This window comes from Chiloscyllium plagiosum, chromosome 22 (assembly GCF_004010195.1).
Source record: "Chiloscyllium plagiosum isolate BGI_BamShark_2017 chromosome 22, ASM401019v2, whole genome shotgun sequence".
NCBI classification, from domain to species: domain Eukaryota; kingdom Metazoa; phylum Chordata; class Chondrichthyes; order Orectolobiformes; family Hemiscylliidae; genus Chiloscyllium; species Chiloscyllium plagiosum.
In genome coordinates, this window is record NC_057731.1 from 378,898 (window position 1) to 403,930 (window position 25,033).

General features: G+C 44.2%; 2 protein-coding genes across 4 annotated transcripts in view; one reads left to right on the plus strand and one right to left on the minus strand.

The window, feature by feature from the left end:
• The window catches only part of selenou1a (selenoprotein U 1a), a 33,379-nt gene extending 21,092 nt beyond the window's left edge, over positions 1–12,287 (minus strand). Inside the window, exons 1-3 of the mRNA XM_043712238.1 lie at positions 12,186–12,287; positions 9,328–9,501; positions 6,698–6,789 (exon numbers count right to left, since the gene is read on the minus strand). Of these exons, the coding sequence (XP_043568173.1) occupies positions 6,698–6,789; positions 9,328–9,472 (237 nt within the window). The 5' untranslated portion in view covers positions 9,473–9,501; positions 12,186–12,287. The remainder of the gene's footprint in view (positions 1–6,697; positions 6,790–9,327; positions 9,502–12,185) is intronic.
• A 268-nt stretch (positions 12,288–12,555) lies between these two features.
• Positions 12,556–25,033, plus strand: part of dydc2 (DPY30 domain containing 2) — a 31,081-nt gene continuing 18,603 nt past the window's right edge. The window contains exons 1-2 of one of the 3 annotated variants that reach the window (XM_043712240.1): positions 12,556–13,153; positions 24,076–24,236. In XM_043712240.1, the coding sequence (XP_043568175.1) occupies positions 24,090–24,236 (147 nt within the window). In that variant the 5' untranslated portion in view covers positions 12,556–13,153; positions 24,076–24,089. Of the gene's footprint in view, positions 13,154–23,440; positions 23,479–24,075; positions 24,237–25,033 lie in introns of those variants that run through there. The other 2 variants (XM_043712242.1, XM_043712241.1) reach the window with 2 other exon arrangements.

The following is a 25,033-nucleotide window of genomic DNA, read 5'->3' on the forward strand; positions in this document are numbered from 1 at the left end:
CTTTAAGTGGCAATTGGATAGGTACATGGATGGGTGCTTAAGCTCGGACAAATGTTTGGCACAACATCGTGGGCCAAAGGGCCTGTTCTGTGCTGTATTGTTCTATGTTCTACTTGATAAGGTTCCCCATGGTAGACTCATTCATAAAATCAGGATACAGGGAGACTTGGCTATCTGGATTCAAACTTGGTTGGCTGACAGAAGAGAGAGTGGTTGTAGATGGAAAGTATTCTGCCTAGAGATCAGGGTTGAGTGGGGCCCCGCAGGGCTCTGTTCTTGGGCCTCTACTCTTTGTAGTTTTTAGAAATGACTTGGACGAGGAGGTTGAGGGGTGGGTTAGTAAATTTGCAGATGACACAAAGATTGGAGGTGACGTTGATAGTATCAAGGGCTATTGCAGGCTGCAGCGAGACATAGACAGGATGCAGAGCTGGGTTGAGAAATAGTAGATGGAGTTCAACCTCGATAAATCTGAAGCGATGCATTTTGGAAGGTTGAACTTGAATGCTGAATATAGGATTAAAGACAGAATTCTTGGCACTGTGGAGGAACAGAGAGATCTTGGTGTTCAAGTACATAGATCCCTCAAAATTGCCACTCAAGTGGATAGGGTTGTTAAGAAAGCATATGGCATTTTGGCTTTCATTAACAGGGTTATTGAGTTTAAGTGCTGTAAGGTTTTGCTACAGCTCTACAAGTCTCTGGAGAGATCACGCTTGGAATATTGTGTCCAGTTCTGGTCACCCTATTATAGGAAAGATACAGAGACTTTGGAGAGGGTGCAAAGAAGGTTTACCAGGATGCTGCCTGGATTGAAGGGTTTGCCTTATGAAGAGAGGTTGACTAAGCTCGGACTTTTCTCTCTGGAGAGAAGGATGAAGAGAGGTGACCTGATCGAGGTATACAAGATACTGAGTGGAATAGATAGAGTCAATACCCAGAGACTTTTTCCCCAAGGCAGGATCGACTGGCACGAGGGGTCATAGTTTTAAGTTATTAGGAGAAAGGTATAGAGGAGACATCAGACGTAGGTTCTTTATGCAGAGAGTTGTGAATGCATGAAATGCATTGCCAGTAGTGGTGGTGGATGAAGCAGAGTCATTAGGGACATTTAAGCGACTGCTGGACATACACATGGACAGCAGTGAATTGAGGGGTGCGTAGGTTTGGTTATTTTATTTTACATCAAGATTAATCCATGGCACAACATTTAGGGCTGAAGGGCCTGTCTGTGCTATATTTTTCTATGTTCTCTGTACTCTCTCTTACAGCCTGTTGATAAAGTGTCAACTACTGATCATTGCATTCGTAAAAAAAGTGAACACTTTTTCCCTGACCTCACCAGACTCTGCAGATATTTCTTTATCAATACCATGAGATCACAAGCAGTAGGAGGTAACAACCATTGATGCTATCTTATTAGAGCCAGAGACAGTGTCTGTGCTATATTTTTCTATGTTCTATGTACTCTCTCTTACAGCCTGTTGATAAAGTGTCAACTACTGATCATTGCATTCTTAAAAAAAGTTAACACTTTTTCCCTGACCTCACCAGACTCTGCAGATATTTCTTTATCAATACCATGAGATCACAAGCAGTAGGAGGTAACAACCATTGATGCTATCTTATTAGAGCCAGAGACAGAGAGGAGAACACGCTCAGGCCTCAGAACGATGGGGGTGGGGTGGAGGTCAACTCTGGGTAGCCCTACATCCACCCCTCCCTGTCCCCTCGCACCTACTTAACTCCCACGCACTTCACCCACACCCACACATTCCAACCTAGCCATCACCCTCAATACCTACTTCCTCACCTCTATCATACGGAGGCCATTTGTTCAGCAGCCTCTGCTACTCCACTACCTTCCACCAGGCCAAGCTTCCACTAAGCTTATCCCAGTAAGAAATTAGATCTTTATTAAATGACAGTTTTTAGCATTAACAAAGGAATGCCTAATTAGAATTGCTATGCACAGTACAAGGCCACTTCAGTAGAGAAACTGCTTTCTCTCTTCTCTCTCTCTCAGGAAATTACAGAAACAGTAGCAAAAGTCAGGGTCTCTCAGCTCTGTTTCCTTGTTGACATTCCTCTGCTGATAGGAGGGTGCCTTGTGTACCTGCTTATCTGTACAAGTATTTTGAAAGCTCCAGGAGTTGGTCCCTCAGTGTGACGCAAACTATAAAGTTCACCTCAAGTTGGAGGAGCAAAGTGATGTTCCTGACCTTGCAGATCAACGGGGATATCAACACAGTCTGTGACAACCTCTGTCTGGTATCAGTGAACTGCCCTCAACTGTCATCTCCTGCATATTTAGCCATTGTATCATAGCTAAACTGCTGCTTCTTAACAAAGGTAAACTATTTTAAAATTACTCATGAAAATGACTTACTTTTCAGTAACTGGAGGCTTTCATTCTCAAATCTCAAACCCATTTACCCCCTCCCTCTGAAAACAACAACTGCTGGAGATATCTGTGGATCAGACAGCATCCATGGAGAGACAGCAAGCTACTGTTTCAGGTCTAGATGACTCTTCAGAGCTGAAGTGAAGTGTGGAGGGGGCAGCATTTACACTATAGCTGGTGGGGTGGGGTGGGGGGTGTATGGAGGTGGTGGGGGTGTAGGGTGCTCATGGAGAAAAGATGTTGATAGTTCACATTAAGTGATCGGCATGTGGAAATGGCAGAAGAATGGTGTGTCCGACTGCCAGACTTAAAACAGAAGACCATCCCACTGGGGGTGGGAGGGGAGAGGCAACATGTGATGCAGAATATAGCAAGTAAAGCTAAAAGGGAAGAAATGAGAGTTGGTTCATAATTTAAAGGTGTTGAACTCAATATTAAGTCCAGAAGGCTGTAAAGTGCCTAGATGAAAGATGAGATGTTGTTAGAGGATAGATAAATGGGCATGCGAGCAGGACACTGTATTGAAATGACCAGCTACGGGAAGGTTGGGTTGTGCTTGCACACAGATGGAGGTGTTGTGCAAAACGGTCACCTGATGAAGGAGCAGTGCTAGGAAAGCTTGTGATTTTAGCTGGTGTTGTGTGTTTTATGACAATATTGAGTTCAACACCTTCAAATTGTGAACCAACACCCATTAATTCCCTTTCCTGTAACTTTACTTGTTACATTCTGTCACCATGTTCCCTCCCCCACCCCAGTGGGACTGTCTTCTCTTTCAACTCTGCTGTCAGACACACTATTGTTCTGCCATTCTCACATTCTAAAAACTTAATCTGAACTATTAACTTCTTTTCTCCACTAGTACTCTACACCTCACCACAGCTACATCCCTCCCTCAACTGTAGCATAAATGCTGCCCCCTCCACATTTCACTTCAGCTCTGATGAAGAGTCATCTAGACTCGAAACACTAGCTTGCTCTCTGCAGGGATGCTGTCTGACCCACTGTGATCTCTTTGATGTTTTCAATACAGATTGCAGCATCTGCAGTAATTTGACCCCCCCCCCCCCTCTGGTTTCCCCTCATGTCATCTCCAAAACACATCTTTGTCTATAAGTCTCACCCTGTACTACCTTGATGCTATTCCCAATAAATTGTTCCCACTCAACTTTCCTTTCCAAAGCCTTTGAACATGTTGTCACCTCCAAAGTCCATGTTTGAATAACTTCATTTAGGTTTCTATCCTTAAAACAGAACTGAAGCAGCACTTGTCAATGACACAAGTGACCTCTTATACGAATGTGATAAAAGTAAATTTGCTTGCCCTGTCGATAAAATGTGGAGCTGGACAAGCACAGCCGGTCAGACAGCATCAGAGGAGCAGGAAAGTCAACGTTTCAGGTCTGTACCCTTCAACAGGACTGGGGAGGGCGAAGGGAGCTCAGAAATAAATAGAGGGAGGGTGCTGGGGCTGGGGAAAGGTAGATGGGATAGTGATAGGTGGATGCAGGAACGGTAGGTCTTGTGGTAATGGGTGGATGCAGGTAGGGGGTTATTGTGATTGGTCAGTGAGTAGGAAGATGGACAGGTTAGGTCAGGTTGAGGAGGGCTGAACACAGGTTGAGGTTGTAGGTGAGGAGATTTTGAAGCTGGTGAATTCTATGTCAAGGCTTTGGGCTGTAAGGTCCTGAGGCGGCATATAAGGTGTTGTTCCTTAAGTTTACGTCTGGCCTCATTTTGACAGTGGAAGAGGCCCAGGATAGACATATCACTGAGGGAGAGTGAGGGAGAATTGAAATGGCTTGCAACCAGAAGGTGTTGTTGATTGGAGTGTACAGAATGCAGATGCTCCATGAACTGGTCCTCAAGTCTGTGCTTGGTCTCTACGATGTAGAGGAGAACACATCGGGAATGATCGATGCAATAGATCAGGTTAGAGGAAATGCAGGTGAATCTCTGCTGGATTTGGAATGATTGTTTGGGGTCTTGGACAGAAGTGACAGGGGAGGTAAAGGGGAAGGTATTGTACTTCCAGCGGTTGCAGGGAAACGTGCCAGGTGTGGACAAGAGGTTGATGGGGAGTTTCGAACTGATGAAGGAATTGTGGAGTAAACCATCCCAATAGAAAGCAGATAGGGACAGGGAAGGAAATATGGATTTGGAGAGTGGTGGGGTGGTACGTGAGGACAAGCAGGACTCTATCCTCATTGTGGTTTGGAGGGGCCGGGGTAAGGTTTAAGGGCAGAGATACAGTAAATTGAGGAGATGTGGTTGAGGGCATTCTTGATCACAGGAGATGGGAAATTATGGTCCTTGAAGTGGAGGACATCTGGGATGGTCCTGCAGTAGAATCCCTCATCCTGGGAGCAGATGCAGCAGAGATGGAGGAATTGGGAGTATAGGATCACATTTTTGCAGGAGGGAGGATGAGAGGAGGTGTAGTCAAGGTAGCTGTAGACGTTGGTGGGTTTGAAATGGATGTCAGGGCTATGTCGGTTACCGCAGATGGAGACAGAGAGGTCCAGAAAGGGTAGGGAGGTGCGAGAGATAGGATGGGGCGGAAGATGTGGCTGAAATTGATGAACTGTTCAAGCTCCTCATGGGAGCACAAGTCAGCGTTGATACAGTCACTGATATAGCAAAGGAAAAGATGGGGGGTGATGCTGTTATAGCTGCAGAAAGACTGTTCCACATATCCTACAAAGAGGCAGGCATAGCTCGGACCCATCCAGGTGCTTATAGGGGCTTTCTTGCCTTTTGATCCAGTTGATCACACCAGCCCCATCCAACACCTCTCCAGCCTATACATCCCTGGTTCCATTCTTAGTTAATAGACATCAAAGTTTTCGCTTTCTGTTCTTGCGCCACTAGTGGTAGATCCCCAAGGATCTATCCATAGCCACTCCTATCGCATGGCTCCAAGTTGCCCCAGGATGCCATCATACAGAAATACTGTGTTACTTTTCACACTCACACAATGACACACCCAGCTCTCCTTCACCAGCACTTCTCTTAACTCTTCCCTGTTTCAAAATTATCAGACTGCTTATCTGACATCCAATATTGTATGAGCGGAAATTCCTTCCAATTAAATATAATGAAGATTTAAATAATTGTTTTTCAGTCCCTGCTGCCAACTGCATCCCCTCCTTACAAGTGGGTGAGATTAATGCAATGCCTTGTTCTCGTGTTTGATCTCGTGTTGAATTTCTGAGTACACATCCACTCCAGTAGCAGGAACAACTGTGTTCTGTGGTAACACTTCTCTGCCTCAGCGGCTAGCATTGATGCCTCACTGCGCCAGGGAGCTGAGTTCGATTCCACCAACAGGTGACTGTCTGTGTGGAGTTTGTACATTCTCCTCATGTCTGCGTAGGTTACCTCGGGTGCTTGGTTTCCTGCCACAGTCCAAAGATGTGCAGGTTAGGTGAATTGGTTGTGCTAAATTGCACATGGTATGCTGTAATGTGTAAGTTAGGTCTATTAGCCATGGAGAATGCAAGGTTACAGGAGAATACAGGGCAGATGTGGGCGGCACGGTGGCACAGTGGTTAGCACTGTTGCCTCACAGCGCCAGAGACCCGGGTTCACTTCCCGCCTCAGGCGACTGACTGTGTGGAGTTTGCACGTTCTCCCCGTGTCTGCGTGGGTTTCCTCCGGGTGCTCCGGTTTCCTCCCACAGTCCAAAAGATGTGCAGGGCCAGGTGAATTGGCCGTACTAAATTGCCCATAGTGTTAGGTAAGGGGTAAATGTAGGGGTATGGGTGGGTTCGCTTCGGCGGGTCGGTGTGGACTTGTTGGGCCGAAGGGCCTGTTTCCACACTGTAATGTAATCTAATCTAAAGATCTGGGTGAGATGATCTTCGAAGGATCGGTGTGGACTTGATAGGGTGAATGCTGCTTTCACACTGTAGGGATTCTATGATCCCTTCAATCTACTTGGATTGATGAAGTCTTCTCCTGACTGGCCTCTCAATCTCCAGCCTTCTAAAAATCTTCCCCCATATCCAAACACCCTGTGCCCCTTTGCTGACTGGTTACTGGACAAACAATTCTTTCATTTTGAAGTTCTAATTTTGTTTTCAAATCCCTCAATTACCTCACTCCTCTCTATCTCTGTCACCTCTTCCGATCCAATTACAATCTCCATTTATATAAGGTTTTAACATGGAAATATGTTACAGGCATAGGACACAACTGTAATGGGGGATGGAAGGAGTTATCACCGTAGCATTGCTGCCTGGAGAGTATGGCATTACCCTTGGACAATGTTCAGCACGCTTATTTCAGTACCTCTCGGCACAAGAATCATCCAGGTCTCCGCACTGCCATGATGACTGCACCAGTCTGCATCCACAGCTCTCCTGCCTCAAATCTCTTTTCCTCTAGAAAGTCAGAGAGATTAAATTAATTTAAATGATTGAACAGGGAGACTTTTGATGAATACAAAAAATACACATATTTCTCTAGCCCCTTTCCGCTCAAAAGATCGTCAAAAAAAACGACTAAATGTTCAGTTCACAGCTCTGGTCATTTTGGGAAATGTCTGCCTGTGATGTCTATTATATCATAGTTAAAAATCACACAACACCCGGTTATAGTCCAACAGGTTTATTTGGAAGTAATGCCTCATGCAGCGCTGCTCCTTCGTCAGGTAGCTAGTGGGGCAGGATCATAAGTTCACTTATAGCACAAGATCATAGTGTCATGCAACTGATACTATATATTGAACAAACCTAGATTGCTGTTAAGTCTTTCATCTTTTAGAATGGGTTGCAGGTTTCGATTCATTAATACGTAAATCGCAGAACTTCTTCCAAGTCACATTCCTGAGAGGTTTTATTTTAAAAAAGGTGACATCTCAGCTCAGACAATGTATTAAAAGGTGTAAGGTTAGAGTCTGTCTGTATCCCAACTTTGAGTCAGACTGGTTCTATTACCAAAGTAGAAATTTATAAAATGTCACATAGATTGACTGCCTGCAGATTCTGTGCTTTTTGAGCGACATCTTGGATAAGTGGTGCACGTGTTCAGATAAGCCAACTTTAATTTTGTTTTTTCACCATTTTTCCTTAAGCTGGCCTATTCGCCAGAATATTCTTAGGTCTGTACACTATCCCGTTGTGTCGTAATCTGGAAATTCAAGAGAAGGGACAAGGCAATAGTATAGGGGAGCAACATGGGTTAATAGATTCACTGAAATTCACTAAAGCACTAAAGAAATGTTTTTAAGCAAATAACAAGTGAAGCATTTAGGGAATGCTACTTAGATAGGAATGTGATAAAGTCCTGCTAGAGTTGAAACCAGTAGAAGTGAGGCTAAATGATTGACCTGGTTGGAAGAGACAGGGAATAAGGAATACTTTAATCATAGGATGTGACGAGTAGTGTCCCATAAAGATTTGTGTTGGGGTCTCCACTATTCACTGCATTCATTAGTGGCTTAAATGATGGGACATAAAGACACATCCAAGTTTACCGGTAATACAAAGACAGGCAGCATTTTAGGCACTTTAGATATAAGATGTGGTTCAATCAATAAGCACATCGACCTGGACCCAATATACCAACCACTGCAGCGGACAGCTGGAACTGACAACTGCAAGCGGCAGATTCAAACCACTACAAATGCCGGAGGAAAGATCACAGAAGCGCTTCACAGGAGGCTCCCAAGCACTGAGGATGTCACCTCGATAGGGGACGAAATGTCTGCAACACAAATTCCCAGCTCGGCGAACAGAACCACAACAACGAGCACTCGAGCTACAAACCTTCACACAAACTTTGGAATTAAACTCCATCTGCCACTTCTCAGCCCATTGGCCCATCTGGTCCAGATCCTGTTGTAATCTGAGGTATTCCTCTTTGCTGTCCACTACACCTCCAATTTTGGTGTCATCTGCAAACTTACTAATTGTACCTCTTATGCTCGCATCCAAATCATTTATGTAAATGACAAAAAGTAGAGGACCCAGCACCAATCCTTGTGGCACGGTGGCACAGTGGTTAGCACTGCTGCCTCACCATGTGCTCTCGAGGTTGGCTATACTGTAACTATTTCAAATCTGAGATTGACACCTTTTTGCTCATTAGGAATTGTAAGGAATACTGAGCTAAAGTGGTGAATGGGGTTAGATGATCTCAGTGACTGAGTAGCCTGTTTGATGCTCAATAGTGACAATAGCCAGTTTCACTAGCAGCACAGACAATGCACATACTGAGATAGGTGGATGTGAGGATCTAAAACTGTAATTTAGGCAACAAGTATGTGTAGATTTTTATTTCCAACAAAATGGTTTCTCGATGTAAAAGAATACTATAAAATGGCCTGTGAACCTGTACTGCTGATTTGTCATCATCAATGAAAAAGCAAAAGGCAATGAAACAACGACAGCAAAAGATAACAGTACAGCACCACAAATGAGTGTCTTGAGAAGAAAAACATTTTCATACCAACAAAGAAAGTTGAAGGGAAGAGAATGAATAAGAACTGAAAGACTTGCATGTAAGCAGTGAATTCACCACCTCTAGAGCAAGCAAAGTACTTTTGAAATATGGTCACTATTATAATACTTGGAACTGCCTCCCTAATCTGGGGAATAGATACAGGCCAGGACAATGGGGAGAACTCCAGTGTGCTTTTTTGAAATTGTGCCATAGGATTTTTCACACATGACGGAGAGGCTAGTTAGGATGTTTGTTTAATGTCCCATTTAAATAAGAGCACTTCAAGCACTGCAACACTTCCTCTTTCTGTACTGGATTATCAGCCTGTATTCTGCTACACAAGTTAAGGTTAGAGAGGGGCAAGGGCAGGAGATGTGATCCATTACCTTCTGACCCAGACCTTAGAGGGATACTAAATGAATCAGGACAGTGGTGGATCACTCTCTCATTTCTTGTACTTTGACTTTTAAACTTGCCTTGGTCCAATGTTCTCAGTGTAGCCCCTGACAAGTACGTCAGTGTTGTAGTGTCAGCTTGGGATAGCAGGAGATCAGTGTTTGCCAGAAGCACACTGGTGATTGCTGCTCCCAGGGCTCCAAGGCCCAATGGCAACAAACCCATATCAGAATCTTCAGATTCCACAACTCTTCCTGGAACAAAAGATCAAAGAGCAATAACCAGCATTGCAGACACCACATTCACAGTCAAACAAGCAACTTAAAAACAGCAGCATCCTGAAAAAGCCGGAATTCACTCAATAACTCTTTGCCTCCTTCCCTCCTGCTGTCACCTTCCCTCCATCTCCCTGTCACCCTTCCTCTGACTCTCTGTTGCCTTGCCTCTGTCTCCCTCCCTCCATCTCCCTGACATCCTCACTACGCCTATCTTCCTTTCCTTCGCTCTGCCATTCTATCTGTCTTTGCAACCCCTTTCTTTCCTTCTTTCCCTTCCTTTCTCTGTCCCTGTCCTTCCCTCCATCTGCCTGCCTCCCTTTCTTACTTCCTAATTCCTTCTGTCTCCCTTTATCTGTCAGACAGTCACCATCTCTCTTTCTCCCTTTTTCTGTTCCCTTCCTTCTGTCTTCCTGTTGCCCTCTGTCTGTATCTCCCCCTTACTCCTCACCTCTGTTTATAGAGTCAGAGATGTACAGCACAGAAACAGACCCTTTGGTCCAACCTGTCCATGCCGACCAGATATCCCAACCCAATCTCGTCCCACCTGCCAGCACCCAGCCCATATCCCTCCAAACCCTTTCCATTCATATACCCATCAGATGCCTCTTAAATGTCACAATTGTACCAGCCTCCACCACTTCCTCTAGCAGCTCATTCCATACACGTACCACCCTCTGCATGAAAAAGTTGCCCCTTAGGTCTCTTTTATATCTTTCCCCTCTCACCCTAAACCTACGCCCTCTAGCTTTACACTCCCCCACTCCAGGGAAAAGACCTTGTCTGTTTATCCTATCTATGCCCCTCACGATTTTATAAACCTCTATCAGGTCATCCCTCAGCCCCCGATGCTCCGGGAAAACAGCCCCAGCCTGTTCAACTTCTCCCTATAGCTCAAATCCTCCAAACCTGCCAACATCCTTGTAAATATTTTCTCAACCCTTTCAAGTTTCACAACATCCTTCCAATAGGAAGGAGATCAGAACTGCACGCAATATTCCATAAGCGGCCTAACCAATGTCCTGTATAGCCACAACATGACTTCCCAACTCCTGTACTCAATACTCTGACCAATAAAGGAAAGCATACCAAACACCTTCTTCACTATCCTATTTACCTGTGACTCCACTTTCAAGGAGCTATGAACCCTGCACTCCAAGGTCTCTTTGTTTAGCAACACTTCCTAGGACCTTACCATTAAGGTGTATAAGTCCTGCTAAGATTTGCTTTCCCAAAATGCAGCACCTCACACTTATCTAAATTAAACTCCATCTGCCATTTCTCAGCCCATTGACTCATCTGATCAAGATCCCGTTGTAATCCGAAGTAACCTTCTTCACTGTCCACTACACCTCCAATTTTGGTGTAATCTGCAAACTTACTAACTATACCTCTTAAGCTCATATCCAAATCATTTATATAAATGATAAAAAGTAGTGGACTCAGCACCGATCCTTGAGGCACTCCACTGGTCACAGGCCTCCACGAAAAACAACCCTCCACCTCCACCCTCTGTCTTCTACTATTGAGCCAGTTCTGTATCCAAGTGACGAGTTCTCCCTGTATTCCATGAGATCTAATCTTGCTAACCAGTCTCCCATGGGGAACCTTGTCGAACAGCTTACTGAAGTCCATTTGGATCACGTCCACTGCTCTGCCCCCATCAATCCTCTTTGTTACTTTTTCAAAAACTCAATCAAGTTCGTGAGACATGATTTCACACGCACAAAGCCATGTTGACTATCCCTAATCAGTCCTTGCCTTTCCAAATAAATGTACATCCTGACCCTCAGGATTCCTTCCAACAACTTGCCCACCAACAAGGTCAGGCTCAATGGTCTATACTTCCCTGGCTTGTCCTTACCACCTTTCCTAAAGAGTGGTATAATGTTAGCCAACCTCCAGTCTTCCAGCACCTCACCTGTGACTATCAATGATACAAATATCTCAGCAAGAGGCCCAGCAATCACTTCCCTAGCTTCCCACAGAGTTCTAGGGTACACCTGATCATGTCCTGGGGATTTATCCACTTTGATGCGTTTCATGACATCCAGCACTTCCTGCTCTGTAACCTAGACATTTTTTCCAAGATATCACCATCTATTTCCCTACATTCTATATCTTCCAAGTCCTTTTCCACAATAAACACTGATGCAAAATACTCGTTTAATAACTCCCGCATCTCCTGCGGCAAAGGCCTCCGTGTTGATCTTTGAGGGGCCCTATTCTCTCCCTAATTACTCTTTTGTCTTTAATGTATTTGTAAAAGTCCTTTGGATTTGCCTTGACTCTATTTGCCAAAGCAATCTCATGCCCCATTTTTGCCCTCCTGATTTCCCTCTTAAGTATACTCCTGCTGCCTTTGTATTCTTCTAAAGACTTCTGTCTCCCTTTAATTCCCCCGGCCCTTCCTATCCCTTCTTCTTGACTTTTGTCTCCCTCGCTCCATCTGTCTTTGCCTTGTCACCTCCTTCTGTCTCTGCCTCCCATTGTAATCTTTGATGCCTGTTTTCCTCTAGTTTGTCTCTGCCCAGCCCTATTTCTTCTACTATTTGTCTCGCTCTGGCGATTATTCTCTCCCGCTGTCTGTTTCCCACTTTCGGTAGACCTCACTGTCGCCACTCTGACCCTCAAAATCTTTCTCTCTGCCTTATTATACTTACGCTGCTCCTTGCTGATGGTGCACTATGAAACTGTGATTCCAAGCTGCTTTTCTGTTGATTTCCAGTTTCCTGCAGCCTAGTAACTGGGTCACAGGTCAGTGCTGGGCAGCCAATCGCAGTCGTAGTGGGAGAATCACAGCCCACACACATGAGAACCCGCCCAACTGTGTCTCAGTACTGACCTTGAAACAGTCGTGCGGTAATATAACGCCATACAGAGACAGGCTGCCAGATTATCCTCACAGCTGGCAGAATCAACAAACTCAAGGTCCTTTCAAATCACATTTACCATTGCACTGGCTACTAACGGTAATAACATACTGTTTCACACCAAAATCCAGGGCAATGCAGAGGGAAGTGTCATTAGGAACGGCCTCAGGTTCATCAACTGGAGTGATTGAATGTCCTGGTCCCAGGCTAACTGTCCCCGAGTCAGACAGTGTCCTGTCCCATGTTATTGTCCCAGTGTCCAGCATGTGGCCTGGTCCCGTGGTCACTGTCCTAAGCCTGGCCCTGGGGTCACTGTGCCAGGTAATAGAGATTGCTGCGCTCATGGGGTCAATGTCCTGGGTTTACAGAGCTGGGGTCACTCTCCCCGGCTTACACAGACTGTCCCAGAGTCACAGAGACTGACCTAGTGCCGGGGTCAGGGGTCAGGACCCATGGTCAGAGGGAGTCCTGCTCCCTGGCTCAGAGGTAGTGCAAAGGTCACAGGGAGTGACCTAACCCTGGGGTCTGATCTCAAGGTCATTGCCAATGTCCTGGTCTTGGGATCGTTGACCAGGGTCACATACAGTGTTCTGATCAGGGGTCACTCTCTCGGTATCACGGTCTCAGGGTCAAGGGGCAGGTCCCCGTTGCACCCTCTGGCGGCGCTCGCTGCTCACCAAATCGTCACTTCCGGTTCTCATTTCCTGGTTACCGGACGCTGCAGTGAGAGAAAAAGACCATAGCAACAGAGAAAGAGGGTGAGTGATCAATTTGGATAGAAAGTGTTCAACATAGAGCGACAGAGTGAGTGACCAATGCAGAGAGAGAGAGGGTGAGGGTGAGATCAGTACAGTGTGAGTGACCCGTACAGAGGGTGAATAATCAATTCAGAGAACAGTGAGTGATCAATGTGGAGAGAGGGTAACTGTTACAGAGTGAATAACGCAGAGAGAGAGAGTGATCAATGCAGAGAGAAATCATCCAGAGAGACAGTGCGTGTTTAATAGAGTGAATGATCCATACAGAGAGAGAGAGAGAGAGTGAGTGAATAACTTAGAGAGAGATCAATGCAGCGAGAGAGTGATGAACAGAGAGATGGAAAGAGCCTTGAAGAAGTTTTCCTCCTCTCTCTACAAGAATCTCAGGGAGTCCCTCTCGCACTGCAACTCCCAGGTCATTTCCTCTGCCCTGAAGCTCTTCAACCATGTCGTGAAACAAACTCTATGCTACTTTTTCCCCACCCCCATCCTCCTCTAGCTTATCTCTCCACGCTTCAGGCTCACTGCTTTTATTCCTGATGAAGGGCTTTTGCCCGAAACGTCGATTTCGAAGCTCCTCGGATGCTGCCTGAACTGCTGTGCTCTTCCAGCACCACTAATCCAGAATCTGGTTTCCAGCATCTGCAGTCATTGTTTTTACCACAGAGAGAGAGAGCGACTCTAATGGAGCCTATAAGATTCTAAAGGGGAAGGGTGAGCAGCCAGAAGTCGTGCTGCACATTGACACCAATGACATAGGAAAAGGGATGAGGATCTAAAAATTGATTTCAAGGAGTTAGGTTGGAAGCTAAAAAGCAGGACAAGCAGGGTAATCTTAGGATTACTACCGGTGCCATGTGCTAGTGAGGCGAGGAACAGGGAGCGAGTGGACTAAGTGCAGCTAAACACCTGCCTACAGGGCTGGTGCAGGAGGGAGAGCTTCAGATATGTAGATCATTGAGGTACCTTCTGGGGAAGGTGGGACCTGTACGTGAAGAATGGGTTGCACTTAAACTGGAGGAGCACCAATGACTTGGGCAGGAGATTTGGTAGAGCACTTTGGGTGGGTGTAAACTAGTTTGGCAGGGGGGGGATAGAAACCAGAGCTACTGATCAGAGGAGAGGGGTGTTTTTGAATGGGTAGAAATAGAATGCAAAGATACACAGTTGATGGAGCAAAGGGATGGGTTAAAGTGTCTGTTTCAATGTAAGAATAAGCTTGATTAACTTAGAGCATGGATCAGCACTTGGAACTACGATGTTGTGGCCATAACAGAGACATGGATTTCAATGGGGCAGGAATAGTTGCTGGATATTTCAGGGTTTAGATCTTTTAACAAGAACAGGGAGGGGGGTAAAAGAGGAGGGGGAGTAGCATTGCTAATTAGAAAGTGCATTACAGCTGCAGAAAAGGAAGTCGTTGAGGAGTGTTTGTCTACTGAGTCTGTATGGGTGGAAGTCAGTAATAAGAAAGCAGTCACTTTTACTGGGTGTTTTCTATAGATCCCCCAATATCAGCAGAGAGATGGAAGAACAAGTCGGACAGCTGATCCTGGAAAGGTGCAGATGTAGCAGAGTTGTTGTTATGGGTGACTTCAACCTCCCCAATATTGATGGAACCTCCTGAGTGCAGATGGTCTGGATGCAGCCGATTTTGTCAGGTGTGTCCAGGAAGGATTCCTAACTCAATATATTATTAGGCCGACTGGAGGCCTTATTGGATTTGGTGAAAGGCAACAAGCCAGGCCAAGTGTCAGATCTCTCGGAGGTACAGCATTTCGGTGACGGTGACCACAACTGCCTCACCTTTACCATAGCCATGGAGAGGGATAGGAGCAGACAGTATGGAAAGGTATTTAAGTGGGGGAGGGGAAATTATACTGCTATTAGACAGGAGCTGTGGAGTATAAATTGGGAACAATTATTCTACAGGAAATGCACAACAGAAATGTGAAGGCTGTTTAAGGAGAACTTGTTGTGACTGTTAGATAACTTTGTCCCACTGAGACAGGCAAGGAATGGTAAGGTGAAGGAGCTTTGGATGACAAGAGAAGAGGAGCTTCCTGTCAAGATGGAGAAGGAAGCTTGAGGTTGAGGAAGCAAGGATCTGACACAACTTTAGAGGATTATAGGGTAGCTAGGAAAGAACTCAAAAATGGACTGAGGAGAGCTAGGAGGGAGCACAAAAAAGCCTTGGCAGAAAGGATTAGGGAAAGCCCAAAGCTGTTCTACACTTACATGAGGAATAAAAGAATGATCAGAGAGAGGGTAGGGCTGATCAGGGATAATGGAGGGAACTTGTGCCTGCAGACTGAAGAGGTAGAGGAGGCCCTAAGTGAGTTTTTTGCTTCAGTATTCACTAGAGAGAGGGACCTTGTTGATAGTGAGAACATCACGGATCAGGTTAATAGGCTTGAACAGATTGATATTAGAAAGTGGATGTGCTAGAAATTCTGGGAAGCATCAAGATTGATAAATCCCCAGGGCCAAACCAGATATATCCAAGGTTACTACAGGAAGTGAAGAATGACATTGCTGCACCTCTGGCAATGATCTTTGCTTCCTCAATCTCCACAGGAGTAGTACCAGTTGATTGGAAGGAGGAGAATGTTGTTCTTCTGTTCAAGAAAGGGAAATCCCTGGGAATTACAGACCAGTCAGTCTTATGTCTGTGGTAAGCAAGGTACTGGGAAACATTCTGAGAGATAGGATTTATGACTAATTGGAGAAACATAGTCTGATTAAAGATAGTCAGCATGGCTTTGTGAGGGGCAGGTCGTGCCTCTCAAGCCTTATTGTGTTCTTTAAGGATGTGGCGAGACAAGTTGATGAAGGTCAAGCAATGGATGTGGTGTATATGGATTTCATTAAGGCATTTGATAAGGTTCCCCACAGTAAGCTCATTCAGAAAGTTGGTGGGGGGGCGTATGGGATACAGGGAAATTTAGCTGTCTGGATACAAAATTGACTGGCCAAAAGACAGCGAGTAGTAGTGGATGGAAAGTATTCCGCCTGGAGGTCAGTGACAAGTGGTGTCCCGCAGGGATCTGTTCTTGGGCCTCTGCTCTTTATAGTTTTTATAAATGACTTAGATGAAGAAGTGGAAGGGTGGGTTAGTAAGTTTGCCGATGACACAAAGGTAGGTGGTGTTGTAGATAGTGTCGAGGGCTGTTGCAGACTACAATAAGGCATTGACAGGGTGCAGAGCTGGGCTAAGAAGTGGCGGATGGAGTTAAACATGGATAAATGCAAAATTAATCGTTTTGGAAGGTCGAATTTGAATGCTGAATACAGGGTTAAAGACAGGATTCTTGACAGTGTGGAGGAACAGTGGGATCTTGGGGTCCATGTACATAGATTGCTCAAAATTTTCACCCAAGTTGATAGGATTGTTAAGAAGATGTGTAGTGTTTTGGCTTTCATTAACCGGGGGATTGAGTTTAAGAGCCACAAAATTTTGCTGCAGTTGGGCGGCACAGTGGTTAGCACTGCTGCCTCACAGCGCCAGAGACCCGGGTTCAGTTCCCGCCTCAGGCGACTGACTAGAGTTTGCACATTCTTCCCGTGTCTGAGTGGGTTTCCTCCGGGTGCTCCGGTTTCCTCCCACAGTCCAAAGATGTGCAGGTCAGGTGAATTGGCCATGCTAAATTGTCCGTAGTGTTAGGTAAGGGGTAAATGTAGGGGTATGGGTGGGTTGCACTTAGGCGGGTCGGTGTGGACTTGTTGGGCCGAAGGGCCTGTTTCCACACTGTAAAGTAATCTAATCTAATCTAAAAAGTTCTGTAAAACCCTGATTATACCACAGTTGGTACATTGTGTCCACTTCTGGTTGCCTCATTATACGAAGGACATAGATGCTTTAGAGAGGATGCAGAGGAGATTTACCAGGATGCTGTCTGGATTGGAGGGCACGTCTTATGAAGAGAGGTTGATTGAGCTAAGAACTTTCACACTGGAGAGAAGAAGGAGGAGAAGTGACTTGATAGAGGTGTGCAAGGTAATGAGAGGCATAGATAGAGTAGATAGCCAGAGACTTTTCCCCAGGGCAGAAATGGCTGTCACGAGGGGTCCTAATTTTAAGATGATTGCAGGAAGGTATAGGTGGGATGTCAGAGGTAGGTTCTGTATGCAGAGAGTGGTGGGTGAAATGCACTGCCAGCTGTGGTAGTAGAGTCAGAGACATTAGGGACATTTAAGTGACTGCTGGACAAGCACATGGATGGCAGTAAATTGAGGGGTGTGTAAGTTAGGTTGATCTTAGATTAGAGATAAATGCTTGGCAGAACATCGTAGGCTGAAGGACCTGTACTGTGTTTTACTGTTCTATCTTCTATTACAGGGCAAGTGAGTGAACAATGCAGAGAGTGAGTGATCATTAAAAAGTGTGAGGGAAAGAGAGAGAGAGATCACTGCAGAGAGGGAGTGAGAGTAAGTGACCATGACAGGGACAGAATGTGTGCTAAATACAAAATAGAGAGAATGAGTGATCAATACAGAGAGAACCATAGATAAAGAGTTACCATTACAGAAAGAGTGACCAATACAGATAAAGTTAAAAATCACACAACAACAGGTTATAGTCCAACAGGTTTATTTGGAAGGATGAGCTTTCAGAGTGCTGCTCCTTCATCAGGTAGCTATGCAGCAGGATCATAAGACACAGAATTTATAGCAAAAGAATACAGTTTCATGCAACTGAAACAATATATTGAACAAACCTAGATTGCTGGTAAGTCCTCCATCTTTTAGAATGGGTTGCAGGTTTCAGTTCATTAATATATAAACAGAACTTCTTTTAAGTCACCTTCTTGAGATAAATTAAGGTTTTATGAAAAAAGGTGACATCTCAGCTCAGACAATGCATTAAAGGTGTAAGGTTAGAGTCTGTATCCCAATCTTGAGTCAAACTGGTTCTGTTTCCAAAGTAGGAATTTATGAAATGTTACATGGATTGACTGCCTGCAGATTGTGTGCTTTTTGAGCAAAATAGAATGTATTTGCAAATACAATTCTGCAAATGCAGATTTACCCCATAGACTTAAATGTGTGGGTGTGTGCATGGGAGAGAGAGCGAGAGAGAGAGACTGTGTGCGTGTGAGTGTGATGGAGTATAAGCCTGTGAGAGGGTTGTGTGCGTGTGTGGTGAAAGGGTTAAAATTATGTCCCAATACATGTGTGAATCTTATTATGAATATGTTACCGGAATGGAAGGTGTTGTCAGACTACTCTCCTGCGAACCCGATCCTTGAGAATTTATAAAACAGCGTGAGTATGAGTGTGTATGAGAGAGGGTCTGCAAGAGAGTGTGTGAGTATGTTAGAGTGTGTGTATATATAGTGCAGTGGGGTCACCTGTAGTGTGACATGAACCCAAGGTCACGGTTGAGGCCATCCTCATTGGTACCGAGTTTGGCTGTCAGCCTCTGCTTGGCACTCTGTGTTGTTGCGTATTCCCAAAGTCCGCCTTGGAGGATGGTCACCCGAAGATCCGAGGCCAAATGTCCCTGACCGCTGAAGTGTTCCCTAATTGTTGCAGTGTCCATTCATCCGTTGTCGTAGCATCAGCTTGGTCTCGCCAATGTACCATGCCTCGGGCATCCTTGCCTGTATCATATGAGATAGCAATGTTGGCATGAGTACTGTCATGTACATGGTGTTTGATGAATTCTTCCATGTCTGCCTCAAGACCAATGGGGTCCATTTTGGTGGGAGGGCAGAAATTGAGCACTTGTCTGAGAACTTCAGCAGTCAGAGAACTTCGGCCTCGGGATTTTCGTATGACCATCCTCCAAGGCAGACTTCGGGATATGCAACAATACAGAGTAGCCAGGCAGAGGCTGATAGCCAAGTTTGGTACCAATAGCCTCAACCGGGACCTTGGGTTCATGTCACACTGCAGGTGACTCCACTATACTTTCCACTCTCACATACACACACAAGCACACAGACACATGCACTCTTACATACTCACACACTCACGTAGACCCTCTCTTATGCACATGCTCTCTCTCATACATACACACACATACAACCCCCACACTCACACCCTCTCACAGGCTTATACTCCATCACACTCACACACACACACTCTACCAAGCATGCAAACACACACACACTCATGCTCACTCAGATTCACACTCTCTCACTCTCTCTCTCTCACATTCATGTACCCACACATATAACTCTATGGGGTAAATTTGCATTTGCAGAATTACATTGCAAATACATTCTATTTTGCTGAAAAAGCACACAATCTGCAGACAGTCAAACATTTTATAAATTCCTACTTTGAAAATAGAAGCAGTCTGATTCAAGAATTGGGATTCAGACAGACTCTAACCTTACACCTTTAATACAATGTCTGAGCTGAAATGTCACCTTTTTTTTATAAAACCATGTTATCTTGAGAATGTGACTTAAAAGAAGTTCTGGGATTTACATATTATTGAAACGAAACCTGCAACCCATTCTAAAAGATGAAAGACTTAACAGCAATCTAGGTTTGGTCAATACTGTGTTTCAGTTGCATGACACTATGATCTTTTGCTATAAATTCTGTGTCTTATGATCCCGCTCCACAGCTGCCTGATGAAGGAGCAGCACTCCAAAAGCTCATCCTTCCAAGTAAACCTACTGGACTGTAACCTGCTATTGTGTGATTTTTTTTTTTACCTTGGTCCACCCATGTCCACCGGCACCTCCTCATCAATAGAGATAGAGAGTGACCAATGCAATGGTTGAACGGAGGATGAGTGATTAGTGCAGACAGTGAGTGGCAAATGCAGAGACATTGTGAATGACCATTACAAAGTGAATAGCCAATACAGAGAGAGAGAGACAGTGACCATTATAGAGAGAGTGAGAGTGAATGACCAGCACACAGAGAGTGTGGGCCTTTGGGAGAGTGAGAGATCATAAGAGAGAGGGAGAGTGAGCATTACAGAAAGAGAGAGAAAGAGAGAGACCATTACAGTGGATAAAAGCAAATTACTGCGGATGCTGGAATGTGAAACCAAAAGAGAAAATGCTGGACCATCTCAGCAGGTCTGGCAGCATCTGTAAGGAGATAAAAGAGCTGACATTTCAAGTCTAATTGACCCTTTGTCAAAGCAGCATTGACAAAGAGTCAGTTAGACTCAAAATGTCAGTTCTTTTCTCTCCTTACAGATGCTGCCAGACCTGCTGAGATTGTCCAGCATTTTCTCTTTTGGTTTCAGAGACCATTACAGAGTGAGTCACCAATACAGAGAAAAAGAGAGAGTCTAATAGAGTCAGTGAATGACCATGGTAGAGGGAGAATGAGCACTACAGAGGGTGAATTACCATTACAGAGCGAGGGAGAGAGAGTAGCCATTACAGACACAATTAATGACCAATACAGAAAATGTGATAATTTACACTGAGAGAAAGAGAGAGACCAAGGCCAATATAGAAAGAGAGGGAGTGTGCAATACAGAGATAGAGAGAGAAAATGTGAGTGAGTGAGAATGATCAATACAGGGAGACAGAGAGAAAATGAACCATTACAGAGAGAGTGACCATTTCAGGGTGAGTAAATAATACAGTATGTGTGACTAATAAAGAGAGAGTGACAGCGAGTCATCATTAGAGAGGGAAGGACTAATACACACACAGAGGGTGACCATTAGAGAGAAAGAGCAACCAATATGGAACATAGGACCATTATAGAGAGTGCGAGTGAGAGAGAGGGATCAATACAGAGGGAGTGTACAATACAGAGAAACCAATATAGTGAGGGAATCTCCAATACACACAGAATGAGTTCATAGAATCATTGAATCCTTACAGGGTGGAAGCATTGGGCCCATAGAGTCCACACTGAACCACGGAAGAGCATTTCATCCAGAGCCACCCCATCCCTATTACCTTGCATTTCCCATGACTAATCCATTCAGCCTGCACATCCCTGGACACTATGGCAATTTAGCATAGTCAATCTACCCAACCTGCATGCCATTGGACTGTGGGAAGAAACTGGAGCACCCAGAGGAAACCCACACAGAGACAGGGAGAATGTGCAAACTCCATACAGACAGCCACCTGAAGCTGGAATCAAACCTGGATCCCTGGTGCTATGAGACAGCTATGCTAACCACTAAGAGAAAGAGTGACCTATACAGAGAGAGTGTGACCAATGCAGTGAGTGACCAATGCAAATACAGTGACCATTTGACAGCAAGTGGGTCAATGGACGAAAAACATTAACTCAGTTTTCTCTCCACAGATACTGTCAGAACTGCTGAGTTTTTCTAGCAATTTTTAGTTTTTGTTTCAGATCTTCAGCATCTGCAATTCTTTATTTTAGTTTAGACAGAGTGAGTAACTGGCCAATACAGAGAATGAGTGACCAACACAGGAAGTATCTACTATAGAGGGGAAGACTGAGCAATATGAAGAGGAGGCGAGATTGTCCAATATCTAGAGCGGAAGCTTCAAATACAGAGGAGGGGGAATGGAATGTCCAATATAGAGATAGTGAGTAACAAATAGAGAGTGTGTCCCATATGAGATGGGGGAATGCCCAATAGAGAAACAGAGACAAACAGAGGAATGTCCAATACTGAGAAAGGAACCAAAATAGAGAGAGAGAGACCACTACAGAGCACGTTTTGAGAAGATTTGTAGCTCAGTTTGAGGTTCTGGATGTAGGTTTGCTTGCTGAGCTGGAAAGATCATTTTCAGACATTTTGTCACCATACTCTGTAACATCATCAGTGAGCAGATGGATGCAGCACTGCTTTTTATTTATGTATTTAGGTTTCCTTGCGTTGGTGATGCCACTTCCTGTACTGTACAGGAAATGACATAACTACAGGAAATGACATCACAGAACCAAGGAAACCTAAACACATAAATAAAATGTGGGCCATACCACCAGTGTTGCATCCGCAGGCTTACTGATGATGTTACAGAGTATGGTGACAAAATGTCTGAAAACGATGGGGGAATGTCTGCAAACAAACCTTAGTATAATGATGAAATGTCTGCAAACAAACCTTCTAGCTCAGTGAGCAAACCTACATCTAGAACCATTACAGAGAGAGAGTGACTATTATGGACAGAGAGAAAGAGAGTGTCCAGTACGCAGACAGAATGTTACCATTCCAGAGAGAGAGAGAGAGAGAGAGTCCAGTGCAGAAAGAGGGAGAAAGTGACCAAAAGAGAGTGTAATCAAAGCATAGACATGGAGATAATCCAAGAGAGAGACTAGCAGAAATGTGACTATTACAGACAAAGACTAACACATTACAGAGAAAGAGTGACCAATTCAGACAGAATAATCATTACAGGGAGTGTAGTTTAAACACCGAGACTAGTTTATACAAAATGTATGGAACCATTAAAGATATTGATGTGATGATACTATGGCTTTAAGGGGTGCTTTTTGTCCTTTTTTTTCAAAGAGAGGTTTTAAGACAGAGAAGATGAGCTGTCTTTTTGAAGCCAATAAAGTAAACAGCTTAAAGGCCTCAGGATGTTTTTCAAGTTGGAACAACACAAGCAGCATAAATGGGTGGAGTCAGGTTCCCCAGAACTAAGGTTTTATTTATCTTTCAGTAGTTGTTGGAAGCTGTTACATCTCTCTCTCTCTCTCTCTCTCTCTCGGCCACAGCAACAGCTTGAGTTCTTTCTACTGTCAGAATCTATGGAAAATAAAGAACATGAAAGCATGGAAAGGGTTAAAGCATGAAGACCACTGGCAATCTGTGGTCTGTGGAAGGCAGGATGAGATAAGAATAGTGGAATGCTCTTACACCAATTAGCAGAGGCTGAAAGGTCACTATGGAAAGATGAGATAACACAAGTAATAAAGCAAGTTTCTCTGTTAAGTGTTATTATGACAGGATTGGGACCATAAATATTTGGGACATGACATTAAAATATCTAGTAGAGTCAGCTTGAGACAGGAGGCTATTGTAATAGATGGAATAGCTAAATATCTATCATGACGGGTTAGTCTGGGATGGAAGATCACTGTAGCAGAGTTAGCAATAAATACCTAACCCTGACATTAGAATAACATTAAGTAGAATGTACAACTAAAGAGATAATGGGAACTACCATTACTGGTTTATTGTGTAGCTAGAGTTAGGTACTTTGGTAATATAGTTGGTCATGCTGATAAACTAACAGAAACATGATAAAAAAAGATATAAAATTCCACGGACCCCTGGGGTTCATGGGCATTCGAGAATCTACTTTCTCAGTGTCACGGTTTTTTGTTTGCAAATAAAAGACCTACTTCTTGAAGATCTCTCTGCGTCTCCTGGTGATTCTCTATATTTTCTCCACAACAAATTGTATGTGAGTCAATCTATTTTACTGAATTTGCTTTTGCCTAGGGTGTGTTTATGACATTACAATATTGGAACAGTTACTGTTTCGTAGTTACATAATCAATTATTCTGTTAAGTTTTCCAGTAGAGTTAAAGTTATATAATTTCACTGTAGGGTAAGAATAAAGTGTGTTTTGCTTAAAGCCAAGCAATGTAACCAGTCAAATTACATCTGGAACACAGCACATTACACTTGCCTTTAAATAAATAAGCTATCTCCTTGATATATTTGAAGGGGGTTTGATCTGGTCCATAACATTGATAGTTTCACATCAGATTGAGAGTGAATAGTATATGTTCTGGGCAAATGAAGGCAAAATACTGCAGATGCTGAAAACCTGAAACAAATGCAGAGAATGTTGAAGAAACTGCGTATCTGTGGAATGAGAAACAGTTGATAATTTGAGTCCATATTGACTGTTCTGATCAATAGTGTGAGAGTGTAGGTATGTTTAGTGTATGTTGTTTGACCTTGGTTTGAGTCTGCTTGAGTTTGCTGTGTTTGAGTTTAAAATTCTGTGAAAAGGGTAATCTTTTTGCATTCTCTAATATCCATATCTGAAAGTCTCTCAGCAGAAGATGGATTCAAACTACCTGAGGACTGTTTTGGGTGACTGTTTGACTGAGGGTCTGGCAGAAGTGGCACAACATCGACCGATTGATCCTATTGAATACCTGGCATACTGGCTGTACAAATACAGAGACAACCTCGACTTAGAGCAAAAGGTGAACTTGCTGATTTTCATCATCACCTAGCACTCCAAGCTGAACTGATTCATCCCTTTACTCACCTTAGTTTTGACCATCTCCTCATAAGGAGCTAAGTCCCTTGAAGAAAATAGCAGCTGTCTGGAACCAGCAATACTGCTGATGTAGGACAAGCACATGTAGCTCATGATTCATTTTAATGAGTTTCTGGCCCTTCCTGTAATTCCACACCTTTGATTGGACAACTCTGCTCTCTCCAGTTATTCACTCAGATTCCTCCAGCAACAATCTCTGGCCTTTAGTCTCTGTGATCACTCCAGTGTCAGTCTCTATGCTTTGCCTTTCTGATCACACAGAGAAAACACAAGAAGAGACACATAGACAGAGAACATGAGACACAGAATGTGAGACAAATTGGGAACATGAGACAGAGTCAGAATGTGAGACAGAGACTGCACATGAAACACATAGAAATGCTCTGAGAATTTGAGATGGTATGGAAAGGAATGTGAGGAAAAGAGCACAAGACACAAAAAGACAGAATGCGAGGCACAGAGAGACAGAATACGTGAGGCACAGACAATGCAACAGGCATAGAAAGAACAGTCAGCACGTGTGAGGCACAGAGAGACAGTGCACAAGGCAGAGTGCGCATGAGACAGAAAGAGAGTGCATATAAGGCACAAAGAGAGTGCAAGCGCAAGGCATAAAATGAGTGTGAGCATGAGGCCCAGAGAGAGAGTGCAAGGCAAAAGGCACAGAGGGAGAGATTGAGAGAGAAAACACAGTAGTTTGCATGAGGCGCAGAATGAGAG